Source organism: Plecotus auritus (assembly GCF_963455305.1).
Source record: "Plecotus auritus genome assembly, chromosome: 7".
NCBI lineage: Eukaryota > Metazoa > Chordata > Mammalia > Chiroptera > Vespertilionidae > Plecotus > Plecotus auritus.
Window position 1 is genome coordinate 40628280 of NC_137774.1, and position 23622 is coordinate 40651901.

The following is a 23622-nucleotide window of genomic DNA, read 5'->3' on the forward strand; positions in this document are numbered from 1 at the left end:
TCTTTTTTGTAATAAATATATATATTTTTTATTTCAGAGAGGAAGGGAGAGGGAGAGAGAGACAGAAACATCAATGATGAGAGAGAATCATTGATCAGCTGCCTCCTGCACACCCCACACTGGGAATCGAGCCCGCAACCCGGGCATATGACCAGAATTGAACCCGGGACCCTTCAGTCCGCAGGCCACCGCTCTATTCACTGAGCCAAACTGGCTAGGGCTAATATTCATTTCTGAATCATAACATACCAATAACACAGAATCGGGATTAAAGAAGCAGACTATACATAATTCCATATGTTTGATAAACCATTTTTTCCAGTTTATCGTGATTTCCTCAAAATGGCTTAAAGTACTATACATATATCTAGAATGCTCTCAACCACTCAAATCAGTAAATGCAGAGAAGATCCCTTTGTCAGGTTAAAAGGTCCATTCATAGGAAAGAAAGGTGGTCAGTGATCACACATACTTTTCATCATATAAAGGACCTGGACAGCTCTTTGGGCCCTCACTGACTGCAAAGGACAAACCCCAATGTGAATGTATCAGTGCCATGGGTAAACTTAGTCACACAAACTAGTATGCCCCCCTACAAAAGAAAACATGCCTGAGGAGAAACAGCTGGTTCCAGATCAGAGGCAGGGAAAATACAAGTTGGGTCTGGAAAAACAAGATGTTTTAGTGTGCCATAAAGAAAGTGGTCCAAGAATCATGGAGACATGTCAAAAGCACACAGCGGGAAGAGGCTCTACTGGCCAAATCCAAGACAATTCGTGAATCAAGATAATGATAACAATGGATGATACCCAATGAATAAAATAAAACTCCATGAGTCTAAACTGATATAAGTAAGTAAATAAATAAATGGGTAAAAGGGAAAGCTCTTCCTTATAGCAGACTGCCAACTAATAAACGGTGCAGTTAATAAGTCAATGGATGCTAAAGCTACTGCATGAAAGCTTGATGAGCAATAGGCTACTTACATAATCTCAAAGTATCTTCCCACAAATTTTAAAATTACAAATGGAGAAATAGAAACTTGACGGTTTAGAGAAACCTGGTGATCATTACCTTAACCAAGTGATGAAAGGTACCATCCCCGGGTATGGGACAAGTATCATGTGCCTCCTGATATGAGGCACTGAAAACAACACATTATCACTTCTGTGGTATTCTTGCCTAAAATGCACAACCCAAATCAGAAAGAGACACGAGACAAAACCAAACCAAAGGTTTGTCTATAAAATAACGAGCCTATCTCTTTAAGAAATGGTTCAGTCAAGGAAAACAGAGGAGCAGGTCCAGATCCAGGGAAACTGGGGAGACATGGATTACTTGAACACTCGCTCAGGAGTGGACCCCATGTTGGGGGGTGGGGGGTAGTAAAAGGAAAGTACAAATTTATTTGACAATTATCATCGTCGTCATCATCAAAAACTGCTACACACAGCACTCACTGTGTGTCAGGCAGCTTAATGTACAGAATGAGGAATTCTTGGAACAACTAATGAAATCTGAATGTGGATTATGGATTATTGTGTATTAATGCTAAATTTCTCGATTTTGAGAAGTGTGCTCTGTGTAAGACAAAGTCCTCATTCTAAAGGAATACATATTGAAGTATTCAAAAGTGAAGGGTCATTTCTAATTAACTGTCAAACAATTAAAAAGAAACTTTGTGGGGGTTTAATGTGCACCGAAAATCATTGTGTATAAAAAGCCTTACAAATTATTATAGGCTTGACCTAATTCCTTAGAGAATTAGACCTGAAGGGCACTATGAGCAATGTCCAAGAGGTTATTACTGTGATAAATAAAAATATACAATTTTAAAAGGTTTTCATGGTTCAGATGATAAATTGGCTGAAAAGCACATGGGCAAACCAGCTTTAACAGAAAATAACTTACTTTAGCCAGAAATCACAAAAGAATACAAATAGTTAATATTTACTTTCCAAGTCAGAAATTCCAACTCGGGCAGCAAGACATCATTTCATAAGCACAAAATACTAGTTTGAGATTACTTGATCTAACCTCTGATTCAAAAGAGGATGTCATTCAATAATAAATCACTTTGATTAATAATAAAAATCAATAGCAAATATTATATTTACCTTTTGTAGCAAATCTCATGAATAACTTATTTCCTTTAGCAAGTTTATTAGCTGGACGAAGATCGTTTCTTAGCAGAGACTCTTCTTCTACCTGAGATAATGTTTCCAACTTAAGAAAAAAGAGCATTTCAATATAAAAAATTAAAGCCATTTTCACTTTTATTCAGTAGCGTTACCATTGATTAAGAAAGCATTCTGCCTTTAGTAACACTCTCAGTATTACAGCACTAGGTTCTAAGTCAGAGGTCTTCCCTGACCACTTTGTCAAACAATGGTTTCCATCACTCTCTATCCACTTACCCTTCTTAATTTTACTCATGGCAATTATCACTGCCTGACATTGTATTATATACCTGTGTATCTGTATTATCTGTCTTCCCCACTAGAATGTAGGCTCCAAGAGAGCAAAGACTTTGCTTGGCTTGAATCTATATAATGCATCTTTTTACATGAATACACTTTAATTTTTCCAACATTAGTACATAATCGGTTAGGAAATATGCCATTTCTTGCTTTTTCCTAATTTTACTTATTAGATAACACTTCAAAGTATTTCTTAACAAAATCATTTTCTCTTACAGAAGTGTAAGTACTATTCTAAGATCTCAAGATAAATCATGCATTATAATCACACAAACTTAAAAAGCAAGGTTCTGGTGTACCCTCAGGAAGTCTAGTGGTGAGAGCCAGAGGAAGAACGCAACTTAAGTCTTTAAGCCTTAAATAAAAACATAGCAAGCAGTTTTTTCAGTGAAACCTTACATATATATTTTCCCTATTACTAACCTCTACATCACTTGAGTTTTCATCTTCAACTTCTCCTTCTTCAGCCTCATCATCTGAACTGTCTTCCTGCTTGTCTAAAATGGAATGTGAGGGACAAGATGATCTTTAAAATAACTCCATCTCATATCATTTAAAAGTCCGATTATTTTCTCCATCTGTTTACTAATGATCCAAAACATCAAAGCCTTTTTCAGAAATAACTAGTGATGAGATACTATATAACACTTTGCACAGAAACCCAAACCAACTGAGTAAATAATAGGACTTTCAGCCCAAAAGTCCCTTCTTTGTGTTCAGTTACCTTTTTTGCTTTTCTCAGATGACTTGTCCTCATTGGCATCCCTGCTTTTTATCTTATCCAGGTCTGGCAGAGAGCTCATATTGATAAGGGCTCGTGTGGCTGTCATTTCATCCAGCCAAACCACATTACCTAAAATAAAATGTAAAATAAAACATATCACATCCAAATGGTTAAGTTTCCTGAGAGCAGAAACTGCATCATATTCATTGTTAAACCTCATCTAGGTACAGATTGAGAGCAATAAATATACAAACCAACGAATGAAAAGAATAGGAAGTAGTAGTAAAACCTCTTTGATGAAACTGGCCTTAAGCTGCATTCCCCAACTGGGTTCCACAAAATAATGGTCAAAGATTCCATGCAAAAGTGTTTACATAATAAAACTGCCTGGCACTTAGTGCTATGTGTTAGTTCTTGATGAGAATGATGATGATAATCTATAATAACAAAAGGGTAATATGCTAATTAGGGTGGACGTCTTCCAGACGTCCCCCTGGACATCCATCAGGTCAAAGCCACAGCAGCTGCGAGGCCCGGGGCTCAGGCAGCCATGGGCTCAAGCAGCTGCTGTGGCCAGCAGTGGCAGCAGCAGTGGGGTGATGGGGGCGGCGCCTTCCCCTGATCAGCACAGTCGCCTCCTACAGAGGGAGGCCAGACTGCAGCTTAGGCCCCATGGGGAGCGGGCCTAAGCCATCAGTAGGACATCCCCTGAGGGCTCCCAGACTGAGAGGGGGCAGGCCGGACTGAGAGGGGGACCCCCCCCCCCACCACGTGCACGAATTTTTGTGCACCGGGTCTCTAGTTATCAAATAAATGTGGATTGTCCTCTATACCACTGCCCCTCCAGGGAAGCCCTATGCTATTCCTTATCATCCAGACATGCTTTTAAATGATGATCCCCCAATGATGATGGTACCATCATGGGATATATACAATGGAGACATAACAGACACTTGGCTTTGTAGCAACTAACTGAATTTGCTTCTTTAAGGAAAAGAATTTATCCAAAAAGAAAAAAGGTTTTGAGAATTCTTATAAAAAAGAAACCTGTTTAGCTATGGAAAACAGCATTTATATCTCAGTTTTGAGGTCTAAGAGTCTCACCTTTGTTACCGACACGCCATGTGGCCTTGGACAATTTACCTTCTCTGTTTCTCAGTTTCTTGGTTTCTGATTCACAATATGAGGTAGCTGAACTGGATAATTCTAAGGGTCTCTCCAATTGCAACATCCCTTATCTAGTTTTAATGATTTAAACCAGTGGTTAGCAAACTAAAACCTGCAGGTCAAATCCAGCCCATCATCTGTCATTTATTTGTTTATATGTGTACCAGATTTATTTAGGTATAATTAATGTACAATAAACTACACATCCACTGCCTGTCTTTGTAAAATAAAGTTCTAAAGAAAACAGCCAGGCTCATTCAACTACATACCGTCAATGGCTGATCTCATGTTATTATGGCAGAGCTGAATAAATGACAGAGACTATATGACCTGCAAAGCCTAAAATATTTACAACCCAGCCCTTTATAAAAAAAAAAAAAAGTTTGGCAACCCTGATTTGGATAATGTAAGTTAAGGAAAAAGAAAACAGGACAAAAATATTTTACTCAGTCATGTTTCTTATTTCAATGAAAACACTGAATCAACATCTTTTAAAGAAAGCAGCCAGAAAAACCAGGCTGCTATACAGGGCACAACCTGGTAGGCCAGCAAGGTAGCAGTAAGTGAAGCCAGACTAGAAATGAGTCAAGACAAAAAGCCAGTAGCGTGATCACCAGTCACAACAGACTTGGAGTGGGGAGGCAAGTTAAAAATTACAGTTGGCTCACAAATTAAACAGCTCACAGGTCTGGTAAAGTGGCAGGGTTTCTGATATAGTTCTAATTAGAGACACTGAGGCAGAGCCAGCCCCTGGATAATCAACTGTATGGCAAGCTGCAATGACAAAGTCTAAAGTCCTGAAAACACAGCCCTCAGCCCAAGTCTACAGAGCTGGATCCACCCCTTTGTTGGGAAATTGTGGAAGTTCAAGAGGCCTTAATCGTATACACTGGGCTCAGATGCCAGCAATCAGCTTTATAAGCCCTGGTCACCACTCTGGGCTGACTTAGAATACTCATGGGGTATAATTTGGTAGACTAGTTAATGTATCTGGTTCTCATCAATGGGGATTTTTTTTCTCTTCTACACTAAGGGCAGAGGTTAGGCACAGACAAGTAGTCTGGGCCATAGTCATTCACCATCTGAGGTGGCGAGAACAATTTCAAAATCATAAGCAAAAACATATTTAACAGAAAACTTGGGTATACTTACAGGAGGTATCATCCAACCATTCAATGTGAGCCGGAGGATATTCTTTAAAATAGGAAAAGATATCCTGGGTACTCATCTCATCTACTCCGCAAATGTAGATTGTCTCCAGTCTCACTTTGGGGATTGCTAAAAACACAGGACACAGAAAAGATGATAGAATTTTCCCACCCACTATTGCACATTCCACCCTATTACACAGTTCAGGTAACATGTGTTTAGAAAAGAAATATGCTGAAAGAGATGACATTTATTTTAAAAGAAAAGGAGAGATGACAGCAAGGTACACTATTTTGCTTTTTATCACAGACCAAACAGCATTAAATCAATTATTTAAGTCAGAACAGGCTTTTTGGCTAAGAAAGATTGAACAATTAATGTTGATAAAATACACAATACCTCTCCCCAAATTAACCAGCAGTTAAAGCAATACCAAATTCAATAGGCTTTTTCATTAAACTAGGCAAGCTGATTCTAAAATCTATATATATAAAAAAGCCTAAGCAGCCAACCAACCGGCCGCCCATCCAGTTGCCATGACACGCACTGACCACCAGGGGGCAGACACTCAAACCAGGAGCTGCCAAGCTGCAGTGACTTGGCAGCGGTGGTCCTCGGGTAACACACCCCGAAACCAGAGAGGAGGGAGCCTGATTCTTTGTGGTGCTGCACGATTCCACCTTCAGCCGTGGGTTATGTTGTTGCTGGGGCACTATAGGCCCCAAATCTGGTTTACTGCACACTTGTGTTTGTGTTCCACACCCTGCATGACAGGAACTTTGCAGAGTGCCCTCTCGCACTCCAGGACCCTTCAGGGGATGTCAGAGAGCCGGTTTCAGCCCGATCCCCACAGGCCAGGCCGAGGGACCCTGCTCACTCCACAGACACCAGGGAGGGACACAGGAGGCTGGCTCCAGGGTGTGTCCAGCCCATCTCACCCAGTCCTGCCCCGCCGGCCACCTTCTAATTAATTTCCTTTCAATGTACACAAATCCGTGCACAGGGTCACCAGTTTTTAAATATTTATCAAAGAAAAATGTGGGCCCTGACCGGTTTGGCTCAGTGGATAGAGCGTCGGCCTGCGGACTGAAGGGTCCCAGGTTCGATTCTGGTCAAGGGCATGTACCTTGGTTGCAGGCACATCCCCAGTAGGGAGTGTGCAGGAGGCAGCTGATCGATGTTTCTCTCTCATCGATGTTTCTAACTCTCTATCCCTCTCCCTTCCTCTCTGTAAAAAATCAATAAAATATATTTAAAAAAAGAAAAAGAAAAATGTGGAACAGTTCAGGCCATTCCTGAAAAAGAAGAGATGCTGCCCCTGGATATAAAGCAAAGAAGGAAACTAGAGTAATAAAATCCTACAAATACTGATAAAATGACAGCTTAAAATAAAAACAGGCAAAGAACATGAGTAGACAATTCACACAACAGAAAATACAATAAATACATGAAAAGATGGCTGACCTCACAATCAGAAATACACATATTAAAACAAGATACCACTTTTCAATTACTAGAATTTTTTTAATTTATGTATTTTATTGTCAATTGTTGGTAGGGTGGAGAAAAGAGCCCCTCCCTCTGCTGGTGGGATTGAGAAGTGGCACAGCCACTCTGAAGGACAAATTGGAAGTGTCTGTTATAAATGTAATTTAGCACGTGACCTTTAGGCATAGTTACTCCTCATGTGGGTTCATATAGTAGCTCACACAAAGATGTTTGTTTTGTCATTTTGAAGAGTAAAAGGTTTAAGGGGAGCCCACGTAGGTGTGTCCAGACTACCTGGTAAATCAGGTGATACCTTCCTGACACCCAGATTATGAAGATGGAGATACTATTAAGACCTTTGAATCTCAGCAAGTCCTTACTAGTGACCAGCAGTGCAACAGTGAACAAAGGCCCAAATGAGACAGGTGTTCACAATGGACATCCAGGTTGGGAAACTGAAGGAGTCAGACCAGGGAGCCTTTTCAGTTCTTGGAGCTAAAAGCCATGAGTATGGATGAAAAAGGTCCCAAGGGAAGTAGAGAGGGAACAAACAACAGGAAGAGCTCCTGGAGATGGCAGAGAAAACAGACCAGGGAAAAAATGTCTGAGGAAGACTTGTTGACCTGATAACGGGGTTTAATCATAAATAAGACAAGCAATAAATAAATACATAAATAAATAAATACCAAAAGAACCGACAAAAATAAATACCAAGAGCATCATAGCACTGTTCTAACATTATAATGCTTTTATTAAAAAAACAACACAACCCTGCAGAAATAGCTTAAAAACAAAAGACAGTAAGGAATAAAACTTCTGGCCTCAGATGTCTTTATTTAAAAATTTTTTAAATTGATATTTAGAGAGAGGAAGGGAGAGGGAGAGAGATAGAAACATCAATGATGAGAGAGAATCATTGATGGGCTGCCTCCTGCACGCCCCCCACTAGGGATCGAGCCTGCAACCTGGGCATGTGACCTGACTGAGAATTGAACTGTGACCTCCTGGTTCATAGGGTGATGCTCAACCACTGAGCCACGCCGGCTGGGCTTTATTTTAATGTACAGAGAATGGTATACACATCTAGAAATGGGCAATGAACAGTCTTGTTCAAAAGAAGCAGATATAGATACAAAGGCCATTATCACTACAAAGATAAACGTTTCAATGAGCTGAGGGAAAAGTTCATTCTCAAAAGAGAACCAAACCAACTGTGGCAAGATGCACTAGAGATGGAAACCTTGTTAAGCTCAAAATGTGATGGAAGACTGCCAAAGGAGAATGCTCAATACTTTCTCACCTTGCTGACAATGTCACTGCTTAAAATAAAACAAAGCAGGAGCCTAGATTTGTGCCCAATCAATGAGGAAGGGCTAACTGCTGAGATGGCAGTGAACAGATGGATGAGGGAATGAGAATGGCCATTTACTGAGTGCTGACTACCAGCAAGATGGTGAGGGCATCACCTTGCTTTTTTTTTTTTTTAACATGAAAGAAAACAATGAATGACAGGGAGTAGGAAAGTAGATTTCTGAAAAATCCAGAGAAAAAGAAACCAATCCCAAGGCCTCACACTAGAATGTTGAAAAAATTTATAAGACATTAAATATAGTTACTCAGAATATGAGAGGTGATTCCCAAGGAAAAAAAAGGCAGCAAAGCTTGTGTGAGAACAATTTGCCAAATAACACATATGGGAGACAGACAAAGGGTAAATGACTAATGACAAAGGTAAAAGAACAAATATAAGAATCTAAAAGACTAACATCAGGCTATATAATGACATGGAAAATGCAGATGGCAGATTGTCAAGTGAAAAGGAAAGGAAGAAACAAAAATAAAATCTGCGTGCAGAAAAGATTAGAAGGAAATACACAAAATGTTGACAATGACTGGGTTTGATGATAGACTGTGGGCAACTTTTCTTCTTACTCTCCTTCCCAAGTTTTCTTTGGTGAACGTGAGTTGTTTGTGAAACATCTAATGAAGAAAAGGGTACAGTTCACAGTATATAGGCTCATCAAAAATTCCGATGGCTTTTTTTGTCCGTACACCAAAAAGTTACAGGTTTGATCCCCAGTCAGGGCACATACCTACGCTGTAGGTTTGCAGGTTGCTTCCCAGTTGGGGCACATACAAGAGGCAGCTGATCGATGTGCTCTCTCTCTTCCTTTCTCTCCCCCACCCCTTCCTTTCTCTCTAAATCAATAAAACATACCCCCAGGGAAAAATTAAATATATATATATATATTTAAAAAATTTAATGTCATTCTCTGGAATTTTTTAAAAGGAGCTGATCAAACAGAATCTACAATCCCTTAAGAAACCAAGTCTCGCCCTAGCTGGTTTGACTCAGTGGACAGAGTGTCGGCCTGTGGACTGAAGGGATGTGGGTTCGATTCTGGTCAAGGACATGTGCCTTGGTTGTAGGCTAGAACCCTGTCCTTGGTCAGGGTGTGTACGGGAGGCAACCAATCGATGCGTGTCTCTCACAGCGATATTTCTCTCTATCAGTCTCTCCCCCTCCCTTTCACTCTCTCTTAAAAAAAATCACTGAAAAATATCCTCGGGTGAAGAGTAACAAAACAAACAAAAAATAAAACCAAGTCTCTCCCTTGGAAATGATGTGAGTTCTCTAAGAAGCAAGCCACACAAACCTCTTTTCTTTTTTTGGCAGCATTACCCCACACCAAGAAATTCAAATTCTATCTCGAGACCATTAAGGCATGTAATCTAGTTCCTCATGACAATAAAATGAAATGTGGACCTGATAATAAACTAAGACTTATAATTCATGGATCTGTGTTTCATGGCATGATATGGGATTATCCTGATCAACATTTACCAACAGCTGGATAAAGATGCAGAAGCCTGGCATACCAAAGTGAGGAATATAGCTAAAATGCTAAAAAGTACAGTTAAGATGAAAATGAACTCGATAGACTGAAATGGAGTCTTGAAATTAAAAAGATATAATTTGGTAAAGATAAATAAGAAAGTAATTCTTAAACAGTGCCTCAAGTACAAGACAAGACTGCTTTGATGGGGAGAATTCCCAGGGAAAAGACTTGTGTGCTTCGGTTGACTGGAAGGTGAGTACACTATGAAATGACTAAGACAGAAATCGTGGGATAGCCCTGCCATTCTCTCCATGAATCCAACATATCTGGAATCTACACCTCACCTTATGAAGGACATTTAGAAATTGAAAAGAGTTTAGAGGAGAGAGGCTAGAAAGTCAAGTCACATAAACAAAGTGTAGGAAATGGGCTTACTGCTCATTCACCTGAAGGATTATTATGTGAATGAGGAAAGAACATAATGTTGTTCTAAGGGTCACACAGTAACTAACTAATAGACAGAAATTATTAGAAAGCAATTTCTGTTCAACATGAGGAACATGTATTAACATGTATCCAAAACCAAAATTAACTGCTTCATAAATAGTCCTTCTGCCATCACTAGGAAATGTTCAAGCAGAAGCCAAAAGATCATTGGGAACTTTGCCAAAAGGCCTGCAGCACGGGGCAGGAGTTGACTTTTGATGACCTCTGAGGTTCCTTCCAACCATGAAAGCTTTGATCTTGGGGATAAGGAAACGAAAGCTGCTCGGCCCTGAGTGGCTAAGAGTAAGCAGCAAGTCACTCCTGATGCAGAATGATCAGTGCAGCACATCCCACACTCTACCTGAAAGCTGGCAGAGAGGTTAGGAGCACAGGCTTCAGCCAGACCAGCCTGCAAATCCCAGCCTTGCTACTTACCTAGCTACTTGCTATTGGGACCTCAGGCAAGGTTCTCAACCTCTCAGCACCTTAGTTTCCCCATCAGTAAAACAGAAATGGTAATTACCTTCCCTTCACAGGGCTGAGTGGCATATACTAAGCATTTACCAAACGGTATCTTTATTATTGCCATTGGTATTAAGAAGAAGCAATAATTTGACACCTAATGTGGCTGCAGGAGTCAAGATGTTTATTCCAATGTTCCCATTCTCCCAAGAGGCTAGGCCACTTAGAAGACTGCTTGGAAGATGGAAAATGCCAGATAATGAAAATAACAACTAACATTTATTGGGGACTTACTATGTACCAGACATAAGAACTGTAACATTATGCTAGACCCTCCCAACAACCCTATTAAAACTACTGTTATCTGCCTCTCCATATGAAGAAACTGTGTTTCTTAGAGCCTAAGTAACTTCCCCAAGTCACAGAGCTAGAAAGGAACAGGTCAGGATTTGAATATAGACAGCCAAGCTTCAGAACCCACACTCTTTTCTTTTTTAAAAAACTGATTTTAGAAAGAGGGAGGGGAGGGGAAGGGGAAGGAGAGGGGGAGGGGAGGGAGAGATCGACATGAGAGAGACACGTCATCAATTGGTCACCTCCTGCATGAGTCCCCACCAAGGCCAGGGGACTGGCAACTGAGGTACATCCCCTTGACCAAGATGGGCCCAACTCTTCGGTCCATGGGCCAATGTTGTAACCATGGAACAAACAGGCCAGGGCCAGAACCAGAACCCACACTCTTAATCACCATACTAATGGTTCTCAATCTTGACTGTACAATAGAATTACCTAGGGAGATATAAAAATAACTATCGCTGGGACCTATTCAAACCCCTCGCCTACCTCCCATCCTAATTTAAACTGATCTGGGATAGGCAGCAGGGTTCTCCAAAGCTCAGGAAGACTACCCTAGACCATGCTGCCTTCTGGATGAAAAACAGATTATAATGAGCAACGTGACCCAGCTCATCCAGGCAGATCTATTGCTTTTTAGGAATATCTTAAGAACCATAAGATTAAAATTGCTTTGCAAAAAAAAAAAAAAAGAAAGAAAGAAAAATTGCAAAATTTAACCCCAAAAGTGATCCTATTCATGTAGGTATCATATTCTCACGTTATAAACAAGGGGATTGAGACCTAACAAAGTTCAATAACTTATCCACATTCACAAAGGAACTGGGAAAAAGATTCCAGGAGGGCACCAGCACATTAAAGAGCTGCAACAGAGGTAAGAAATTTGAGTGGGTGATTAGGGCTTCATGGAGAAAATGACATCTGAACAAGACAAAGCATGGGACAAGGAAGGGCAAAATCAGCAGAATGAAAAGGCACGAATTGCCACAGTGAACGTTCACAGGCTAGAAGTTAGCAAGCTGCAGTTATGAGAGAGGCTTCAGAGCTCTGCTTGGGCCGACTGAGCAGGCACATGAATGCCAAGCTGCACAGCTATCCTTGGCCTTCATAGGACTTTTCCTGAAACAGAAATCCACTCAGGTAGATGCCTGGAAACCCAGCCTGCAAGGGAAGCAAGGTCATATTTCCAACTTGAACTCATGAGGCAAAAAAAAAGTGTAAAGCAGGATTCAGAGTTGAGCTCTGTATCCAAGCTACTCTACCCACTGGGACAGACTGAGATTTGGGTCTGTGCTATCATATCACATACATCAGGCAATTGGTCGCCTCCTGCATGAGTCCCCAGCAGGGCCAGGGAACCTGCAAGCAAGGTACATCCCCTTGACCAGGAATTGAACCCCTGAAATCCTGACTCCACTTTTACTAGCTGCTTAACCTCAGGCATTTATTAAACTTCTTTGAGCCTATTTCTACTTCTTTGTAAAACAAGAATAAAAAATATATTCCTCATAGGGTTGTTGTGAGAAATGAATAAGAAACGAATATGCAATATGCCAACTAACATAGTGCCAGGTAAGACAGCAAGTTCCCCCAAAGTAGTTATTCTTTCGTTCATTCAACATGCTTTTATCAATCAAGCAAGCCTAGAGAAACTAGAGCAGAGCACAGACATTTAACATGCAGAGGTCTGCCTATTAAGTCCTTCAGAAATACCCAAATTTGCAAATACAACAGAGGGAGACCTTTTGTACTCATGGATTTATTTTATATTAGTGTGGAATAATAAGTATGGCTATGAACTCAATAAAAATTTTCCCTTTATTTTATAAATTGCTTCAGAAGACTGGGGCAGATTACTCTTTATAATTCAGGGTGAGTTCCAAGAAGAACACTTACCCTAATAAAATAGAAAAATAAGATAAAATCATAAGCCTGCATCTAAAGAAGTACTGACAACTTTCCCCTACCAATCCAATACTGCTCTGACTCCCCTTAAAGAGGTCTCACTGTGATATACTTCTAACACATTTATTTTATTATTTTATCCTCACGCAAGGATATCTGTTCCATTAATTTTTAGAGAGAGTAGAAGGAAGAGGGAGGGAGAGAGAGGGAGAGGGAGAGGGAGGGGGGGGGGAGAGAGAGAGAGAAAGAGAGAAACACCAATGTGAGAGAGACACATCGATTGGTTGCCTCCTGCATGCCCCCGACCAGGGCCAGGAGCCTGCAACCGAGGTATGTGCCCTTGACCAGAATGGAACCCGGCACCCTTCTGTCTGCAGGCCGACGCTCTAGCCACTGAGCCAAACTGGCTCTGGCTACTTCCAATACATTTAGACAAAGAAAAGTTAAGCTTTCTATAAGAGCAGAAATGGATGACTACGTAGAAGCACAGGTTCTAATCTCAGTTCTGCCACTAACTGGGTGACTTTCTTTGGGCCTCCTCTGACAAGACAATCTTTTTTTTTCCCAGCTCTAACATCTGAGACACAGCTAACACAACTTTAAATAGACCACCTCAAAAATGGAGGCTTCAAACGTCTCTTTCCTTTGGGAGTATTTGAATGAGGACTGGACATGCAAGGCAAGGCCAGAAGCACCAGCCATGGCAAGAAACATTACTATCTGGGGAAATGTGGACAAATTCCCCCCAAACACCCAGTACCTTTCTTCATCATGTCTCGGTCCAAGGCGATATTTCTTTGGGCAAGATTTACTTCTGATCGTAAATGGAAGCGCTTGGCTCGTTGTTCTTTCTTTTCAATTGCTTCCTAGAAGGTACAATAAAAGCCACGTTTCAATGAACGAGAAAAGTTAGATCGCACACACAATCACAAATACAACATAAGGCATCAGTGACAACCCTAAAATAAATCAGAAGAAATAAGCAACAATGTACCTTTAATAATTTTTGCAGAGAACTGGATATTCAAAGTCAGTGACTGGGAGGGTGTACATTAATGCTGCTATAATTTGTAATAATCTCCATGATGATTCAATGCCTATCACTGTGTCTGAGGCAGAGTAGGAATTCAATGAATATTAGTTGATCCAATGAGTAATAAGTAACGCTTAATTCTCTGACATTTCATTTATTAGCAGTCATGATTCAAACAAATTACAACTAAACAATCTCAAATCTCAATTTTCCAGGTGCAGAAACTGAAGCACAAAAAAGTTAAAAGGTTTGCTGGAGGTACTTCAGCAGTAAGTGGGGCAGAACTTCTGATCTCAGTGCTATTTCTAGGAGTCCCCCCCCTCCATCCTCATTTTACTGTCTGTGTGCATGGTAATCACACCTATCACGCTCATCCACATTATGTCTACATGAGCAGTCCACTCCCTAAGGCTTTTTCCTGGTTTAAAAATAGCTTTGAGGCAAAGAAACTCTCTCTCTTCTAGGCTTGTATCCATGGAATTGCCAGTTTTCAAATTAAGTGACAAGAAGCATTGACGCTTCATTGAAAAACAAAATAATCAGCTTCATAAGTTTTTTTTTTTCCAAGACCTAAAATAAATCCAGATCCAACTGTGGGTTTCTGATGGCTCTTGGGAACCCTTCACTAATTACATATTGACTTTGCCACACTAATTGAAGGTCTGACTATACAGAAAGCTTGTGGGGATTGGTAAAGCAGCAACACTTCTGTTATTTCCCAACAGTTATGCTAATTTTCTTCCCTGAAATCTTTCCAGTGCAAATAGCTAATCTACCTTTCTTTAGTAACAATTTAAGTACCAATTCTGGGACTACCACTCTTTCCCCCATTGTATTTGTTTAATATAATGGCAAACTGTATAGGATTAAGAACAGTACAGTCTACTTCTGGTTCAATTACAATAAGAAAACATCTTCACTTTATTTTCTTGTTTGTCTAAAAGATCATTTCTTTCTTTTGGCCATTAAGCCATCTACGACAGATTGAGTCCCAAATAAGGGACTGGGGATGTGCCCACAACCAAGGTACGTGCCCTTGACCGGAATTGAACCTGGGACCCTTGAGTCTGCAGGCTGATGCTCTATCCACTGAGCCAAACCAGTTAGGGCTAAGTATGACATTTTTATTTTTTATTTTATACATCCAATATAGCCACATAGTACTATTATTCAGAATTCAAGATTCTATTCCAAACTCAATTGCACACATTAAAGCAGAAAGAATGTCTAAACTGGATATCACCAATTAAAGCAACAAATATACACTTATTTATATAAGGAAAATAATAAGTTTGGCTCTGTGAAGAATTACAGTGAAGTTGGTAATCTAGTAACAGCAATCACTAGATGAAAGATAATATTCCCACATACTGAGAATAATTCAGCTGACTTGGTCTTCAAAGTTTAGATAGCCACACAGTAAAGAAATCCTATTTTTCTGGGGGGGGGGGTTGTGTGTTGTTTTTTGTTTTTGTTTTTGTTTTTTAGGAAGGGGGAGAGAGAGAGAGAAAAAGTAACATCGATGTGAGAGAGATACATCAATTGGTTGCCTCCCGCACGCACCCCAATCAGGGATCAAACCCCACAATCTAAGTATGTGCCCTGACCAGGAACTGAAGCTGCGACCTTGTTGCACAGGATGACGCTCCAACCAACTGAGCCACACCAGCCAGGGCAGGAAATCCTATTTTCCTAAGCCTGCAGCCAGTGAGGAATAAAAGACATTTACTAAAAGCCTACTATGTGCCAGGCACTTTTCATGTTTTGTTTCATTTAAAGTAAAAAATAGTATATCACTTTTAAAGAATGTATACAGCATAAAAAAGCATTTGCAGTGCAGAACTTTTTCTTGGATATGATTAAGCACAGGTATAGTGATTTTATCTTATCGTGAACATGAGAATACACAAATACTGCCTGGATGTTTCCAGAATGCACAAAAGCATCATTGTGTAATATAAAATTTAAGTTAAATAAATTTTAATCCAGCAACTAAAGAAAATAGGTGGAAAGAATAATTGCAGTTCCGCCAATCCTAAGAACCAAGTTCACCCGCTTGTCAAAATGAATAAATAAATCATGGTCTGTCTTACCTTAGAGGTGACATCAATTCCAGTGATGAAACTGCCAGCCTTGTTTTCATATCTTCTGCTTGTGTCCTAACACGAGGAAGAAGAGTAAGAAATGCTGACAGCAAATGACGAAAAATTCATAAAAACAGCTGATGCTTTTGGGATAGTCATTCTCTTGAGCAATTCTTCCCCCACTCTGACAACCCCTTATCCTGAGGAAGCCCATCGCAGTGACTGTCGTAGCAATCACCACGCTAAGAAGTCACTTCTAGCTTAGAGCCTGTCCAAACCTTAAACAATTCCATCTACTGAAGGTGTCATGTAAATGGAAATCTACAAGCTTTTGTGAAAAGCATCCAAGATGAGGCACAGTCACCTATCTCCCCAACCCAGACCGGCCCAATTTATCATGCCAGGCCATGAGGTAAATAAAGCACAAGTCTTCATCAAAATGCAGAAAATCCAGACTCGCCCAGACCTACGGAAAACACAGCATAGTGCAATGAAAAGAGGGTGGGAATTGGGAAACCCAGGACTGAAAAGGCAGCTATGACGTTCACAGACTACATGACACTTCACAATTCCTTTGGCCTCTCTGGGCCTATGTTTCCTCCATGGTATCTGCCCACCTCCCTGACCTCTTACTGCTCTCATATTTGTTCCCCAACAAAACAATCTTGTGCCCATCTCAGAGCCTTCTGCTTACTGTTGTCCCTACTGGAGACACTTTCTTCCAAATCTGCACATGGTTGGGTCCTTTGTGTCACTGAGGGTTTGGCTTAAATGTCACTATCTCAGAGGACTTCCCTGACCATCCTATCCCATGCAGCTTCCCGCTCTGCACACCCTACCTGCCCTCTGCACTCTCTATGCCATTAACATGCTTTATTCTTGTCATAGCATTGACCACTATCCGAAATTATTTGTTTATTTGTGTCCCCCAACTGGAACATAAACTTCGGGAGGGAGTTTAATCTTGATCAAGTGCCTAGGACTGTGCCTGGCACATAGTGGGGGATGCCGTAGGTGTTAAACTGAATGAATACAGGGATGACACATACTTCACAACTACGGTGATATTGAAATGACATAATGTAGTAAATGGTAAAATGACAGTTAATTATTGTTACCGGAGCCATTATCATTTCCTATCTAGAGTGATCCACTTTCACCTTTCCCCATAATTTCAGTTTAACACCAAGGCTTGCTGACATGGTAAAAAGTCGTTCCTTCGTGTTAGGTGAGACATTAAGGGCCTGAGAAGGGCCACACAGGCCTGAGACCGGCCCCAAGAAGCGGGCAAAGGACCACCAAAACACAAGCAAAACACCGCTCACCATCCCCGCGGTGATAAAAGGCGGACCAAGAACCACTGCGCATTCGCGGATGTTTTGGTTTCATGAAAGGTCAGATGTCGGGGTCGGTGTGTGGGGGCTACAGAGCCGTGGGGCTGCGCGGGGGCAAGATGACCCTCAAGTCACCACAGAAACATGGAGCTCCTATTGCTGTCAAGTCCAGCCCGCCCAGAAGAAACCAAGAGAGCTCCGTTTACCAGACACCAGCCACCCGCAGCAGGACCCGCAAGGAGCCCAGTGTGCCGGCGCGCTGACAGTGCCGTCAGGGCCGTTCTCGGTTCGGTTCCCGCCCAGACAACCCAGCCCCTCCTCACTCACCCCCTGGCACAGACTGGCTCAGAGGGGCGGGAAGGGGACGTCCTTAACCACCCTTCAGCTCTCCCACCTCCTGCAGCCCCTCAGCACCCATTTCCGGGCGCCCTGCGTCCTTTCTCTCGCTCCCGGTCTCTTCAACCAGGCGCCCCCGCCCCCCGGGCGCTCGCTCCCCTCTCTCCTTGCCCCGACTTTCCCCGGCCGGGCAGCCGGCCGCCTCCCCTTCCGGCCCGTCCAGGCGCGGGACACTCGCTCGCCCGGCGACCTCCCCCTCGCCTCCCGTACCGGGATCAGTTCTTTCAGCGAGCGCCGCACCGGCACAATCTCCAGCTCGCCCTCCTCCACCTCCATGGGCTCTGGCTCGCCACGTTCCAAACCGGACTCCGCCTCAGGCGACGGGAGCCCCAAGGCCAGCCCCGCCGAGGCCTCAGCCTTCACCGACACTCGCAGGCCCCGTACGGCCGCCATCGCCGCCCGCCGGCCGCACCACTGAGAGCCCGCCCCGCACAACCGACGGCTAGAGCGCCGCCTCCACTGCCACCGAGCAGCCGCCTCTGCTGTCTAGAGCGTAGCCCCCTTCGCTAGAAGGCCCCCTACAGCGCCGCGCCCCCTGGTGTCGGGAGGAACCCGGCGGGCTGCAGTAGGACTTGGGAAGGAGGAGGCCGGACCGAATGGGGACGAGGGTGGGGCCTGTTGGAGGGGGCGGGGCATGAAAAAATCGGTGTAGTCTGGATTTAGAAAACGCTTTAAACCTGTAAGAAAACGCTTTAAACCTGTAATAAAATATTTTTACTGTGGTCATTATGTGCCAGTGACTATTCCAAGCACTTCACTCCTACAACAGCCCTATTAAGTAGGTACTGTTATTCCCATTTCACATGGAAAGAAACTGAGACACACAAATTTACCCAAGGTGACAGGCTATCCAATATAACAAAAGGGTAATATGCAAATTGCCCCCTCCACTGGGAGACCAGGGGGCGGGGCTGGTCCGCCAACCACCCGAGGCTCCTCCCCCCTCCAAGTTCATCCCCCATCAGGGCAGGCCTGCTGGACCCCACCTGTGTATGAATTTGTGCACCAGGCCTCTAGTATAAGGGATAAAACTTGAATCTGAGCCTAGGCAATGAGGCTCCAGAGCCCAGAATGAGCTTTGGTCTATGACCTCTGAGCAGTCTGTAGGTTTGCCTTGCCAACCTATGTCTCTTTCAAGTCTCCCAATAATTGACCCATTTTACATACACAAAAATGGAGGCTCCAAGAGCGTAGTGAGCTGCCCAAAGGCCAGAGCTTTCCTGACTCCTGAGGGCCAAAAACACTGTCTGTAAAGTTCTGAACATGGTTTCTGGCATGTTCTAACAAGAGCTCGGTGGGGAGAGAGGGGGTGTCTGTAGGCTCCCAGAGGGATCCACTGGTCAGTTTTTCCTTTGAGTCCTGATTTTGCACCTTACACCCTATGTTACCTTGGGCTAGCCTGGCCCCTTTCTGGGCCTGTCTTCCCATCTCAGGAGGGTGTAGCTGGGATCCTAGGGTCTCAGAGGCCCTACTAGCTCTGACCATGGAGGAACAGTCAATTATAAACCAAGGGAGAACATTACCAGCATCAGACACACCTGGGTTTCATGTGCCACTTATACCACATGTGATCTTGGGCAAGCCTCTTAACCATCAGAATCTCAGTGCCCTCAGTAGTTGTATGGGACAATGTTGCCCACCCCCAAAGGAGGCTGTGGAGGTTAAATGAGATAAGTGTAGCCACCAGTTCACAGTGGGACTTGACTTAGGTCTATAAGTTGGTTGGCCATCGGGGACTTTGACGAGACCAATGTGCACGAAGGGGAAGGTAACTTAGAGATGGAACTGGAGGAAGTGTGGACAACTCTCTTAGAAATTTGTGAAGATGGGGGCTAGGGGACAAAGAGGGTATTGAGGGTCTTCTAAAAGTTTGGCTGAAATTGGCCAGTCCCTCTCCTTTCTCTCACCCGCTCCCTTCCAGGGAGGAGGGGAATACATAATGGAATCCTACCTGTCCTGGGATAACACAGGGAAAAGTCACTAAAAGGTAATATAAGCTCCTATGGTGAAATCAAATGCTGCCGGAGGACTGGTAACACGGTCCACTGGCCTGAGGCGGTGTCCTGCTGACTCACGCAGAAGTGCTCTTCGATGCTATTTTAAATTGGACACCCACAAACCCACACCCCCAGTTCATGTCCTTGGACAATTTGCAGGTCGGTAGTTAAGGAAACATTTCTCCAGTTAAAGAAAAGGCCTCTGACCCTGACGCAGGCGGGTATCTATGCTCTGCGCAACCCCACACAGTAAATTATTGAAAGGACTGTCCTCCCTCACTTTCTCCGTGTGACTTGACCACTCAGCATCATTGACACTGATGGCCACTCCCCAGTTCTTGAAACCACACACACTCCTTATATGGTCACTCTGGGTTTCCCTTTCACCTCCCAGGCGGCCTCTGCTCCAGTGCATTTTCAGGTTCTTCCTCTTCCCCCAGCATTAACAGTCCCCCAGGGCTCACTCCTGGATCCTCTTTCTTCTCATCCCAGGCACACTCCCTAGGCCATCTCATTACACCCATGGCTTCCAGTTCCACTGCCATCCCTACCCTGAGGACCTCCAGGTCTCCATCACCAGTTCTCCCCTCTCCTCTGTCTAAATGCCGCCTGCACATCTTCCCTGGAATGTCTTAAGGCACCTCAGACTCAACTTACCTGAGACTCAGAATCCCCCTTCCAAGCCAAGTCCTTTCCTATGTTCCGGACTTCCCTGATCAGCACCAGAGTCAATCCAGGTGTGCAAGCCTGGAAAGCTAGGAGCCACCCTGGACCCCTTCTTCTCCCACCCCATAGCCAGGCCACACATAATTCTTGTCTGGCCTCCCACATCTCTCTCATATCCACCTGTTCCTTTCCATCCTCTCAGCTGCCACCCCTCAGCTTCTTTCCGTCCCAGCCACCATCATATCACCTCTTGTCTGGACGCTGCAGTGGCCTCCTCACTGGTTTCTCTGTTTCTCCCGTTCCTCCGCCCCCATCCCTCCTCTACACACTGCAGCCAGAGTGATCTCTTCAGCACATTATGCAGCCCTGTCACCCGCTCCAACTTCATTCTGCGTTACTCTCCTCCTCACTCCCAGCACCACCACTTCAGTTCTTGGAAAGCACCATGTCCCTGCTAACCACAGGGTCCTTGCACAAGCTGGTCTCTCTACTTGGAGTTTTCTTTCCTCCCCGTTGGCCTAGCTAGTTCTTCCTCAGCCTCAGATCTCAGCTGGAGCTTCCCTTTAGCTGGAAAGCCCCCCTAACTATTCTCAGAGAGCCACCACCACGGACCTTTCCTTTAGAGTTGCCCATATCGGTTCCAAATCATCCACACATGTACATGGTGATTTGGTTAATGTCTGACTCCTGTGATGGACTGTGAGCGCCATGAGAGCAGGGACAGTGTCGATTTGGTTTAGTGTCTAACTCAGTGCCTGGTTATAGAAGGCCCTGGGCAAATATTAAAAAGATGGATGGATGGATGGATGGATGGATGGATGGATGGAGTACATATCAAAAGAAAATGAGACCTTTTCCCACATTTGATTTAGAAACATGCACCAGATTTCCCCCTCACCACCACCACCACCCTTACCACATTCTAGACCAGAGCTAATCATGTCAACTATCACTGCTCATTAAAATCACCTACCTAGTGCACATATTCACAGCTGGTAGATAAATAAGTCCTGGAGATCTAATAGACATTACAGTGATTATAAACAACAAAACTATTAAAAACATTGAACTAGATATTTTTAAAAAATGTATTTTTATTGATTTCAGAGAGAAAGGGAGAGGGAGAGAGAGATAGAAACATCAATGATGAGAGAAAATCATTGATTGGCTGCCTCCTACACACCCCTTTCTGGGGATGTGCCCTTGACCGGAATAGAAGCTGGGACCCTTCATTCCACAGGCTGATGCTCTATCCACTGAGCCAAACCTGCTAGAGCAATGGTCGGCAAACTCATTAGTCAACAGAGCCAAATATCAACAGTACAATGATTGAAATTTCTTTTGAGGGCCAAATTTTTTAAACTTAAACTTCTTCTAACGCCACTTCTTCAAAATAGACTCGCCCAGGCCATGGTATTTTGTGGAAGAGCCACACTCAAGGGGCCAAAGGGCGGCATGTGGCTCGCGAGCCGCAGTTTGCCGACCACGGTGCTAGAGCATGAGACTAGATATTGATTGTTTCTACCACTAGAAGAAATCATTATTATGTAACAAGACAGAGATGTTGGGTGTTAGCTAATGGGACAGTGGCAATCACATTGCAATATATAAATGTATCAAATTATACACCTTAAATTTATACAATGTTATATGTTAATTATATCTCCATTGTAAAAATTTAAAAAATCACCTAGGAAGCTGAGAGGATTACCTGCTGTATAATTCTAACTATATGACATCCTGGAAGAGGCAAAACTACAGAGACAGTAGAAAGATCAGAGATTGCCAGAGGATGGGGGTGGGGTGGAGAATGAGGGGCTGGGAGGGAGGGAGGGATGAACAGGTAGAGCACAGGGGATTCTTCAGACAGTGAAATGATTCTTATGATACTGTAATGGTAGATACACACAACATTACACATTTGTCACACCTAGAATATACAACACAGAGTGAACCCTACAGTAAACTGTGGCTTTAGTTAATAAGAATGTATCAGTATCCGTTCATCAGTTATAACAAAGTACCACACTAATGGGAAGCAGGAGAGAGGGTTGAGGGATTATATGGTAAGCATCTGTACTTTCCACTCTTTTTCTATAAACCTAAAGCTGTTTCAAAAAATAAAGTCTATTAATTAAAAAAAAATCCAGACACCCAGACTACATCTCAGACCAATTAAATCAGGGTGGGGCCCAGTTTTAAAAAAAATACTTTTATTGATTTTAGAGAGAGAGGAAGGGAAAGCGAAGAGAGAGAAATATTGATCCGTATGCACCAAGACTGGGGACCCAGCTCACAACCTGGACATGTGCCCTGACTGGGAATTAAACCAGCAACCTCTCAGTGCACAGGACGATGCCCAACCAACTGAGCCACACCGGCCAGGGCAGCATCAGGACTTTTAAAAAGTGCCCTAGGGCCTAGGCCAGTGGCCGGCAAACTCATTAGTCAACAGAGCCAAATATCAACAGTACAAAGATTGAAATTTCTTTTGAGAGCCAAATTTTTTAAACTTAAACTTCTTCTAATGCCACTTCCTCAAAATAGACTCGCCCAGGCCGTGGTATTTTGTGGAAGAGCCACACTCAAGGGGCCAAAGAGCCGCATGTGGCTCGCAAGCCATGGTTTGCCGACCACTGGCCTAGGCGATGCTAGCAGATGGCCAGGTTGATAACTACTGTTGAGACTGAATTGGGAGGGGCAGACCACAGCCGGGAGCTCTCTCTCAGCTTTGGGTGGGTTTCCCGACGAGGTGGGTGGAAGTTGGCACAGGTTGCCTGAGAGCAGGAAAGGAGCGTGCCTGAGGGCACGGGGGTCCTCTCCCGGGAAAGCTCCAGCACCTTGAGGCTGGTGCCCTGGACTCTGGGAGGCCAAGCCTGGAGTTTAACCAGCCCCTTCCTGTGTTATGGTCCCCCATTGTTCTGGTTCCATTTCTTCAGCATAGACCTGTGCCTAGGTCATGAGGGGAAGGTCTTGGGGAGACCAAAGGACTGCTGGGGTCAAAGGGCATGCAATGTAGAGCCCATCAGCCAGTCACATGAGCTGCGGCTAGAATAA

The 23622-nt window shown here is 43.4% G+C and overlaps 1 protein-coding gene across 3 annotated transcripts in view; it reads right to left on the reverse strand.

Annotated features, from left to right (window-relative positions):
* Positions 1–18320, reverse strand: part of NCBP3 (nuclear cap binding subunit 3) — a 35856-nt gene extending 17536 nt beyond the window's left edge. Inside the window, exons 1-7 of one of the 3 annotated variants that reach the window (XM_080678611.1) lie at positions 18113–18320; positions 16182–16247; positions 13816–13921; positions 5524–5649; positions 3205–3333; positions 2904–2977; positions 2118–2226 (exon numbers count right to left, since the gene is read on the reverse strand). In XM_080678611.1, the coding sequence (XP_080534737.1) occupies positions 2118–2226; positions 2904–2977; positions 3205–3333; positions 5524–5649; positions 13816–13921; positions 16182–16247; positions 18113–18295 (793 nt within the window). In that variant the 5' untranslated portion in view covers positions 18296–18320. The remainder of the gene's footprint in view (positions 1–2117; positions 2227–2903; positions 2978–3204; positions 3334–5523; positions 5650–13815; positions 13922–16181; positions 16248–18112) is intronic. The other 2 variants (XM_080678613.1, XM_080678612.1) reach the window with 2 other exon arrangements.
* Positions 18321–23622: the final 5302 nt, after the last annotated feature.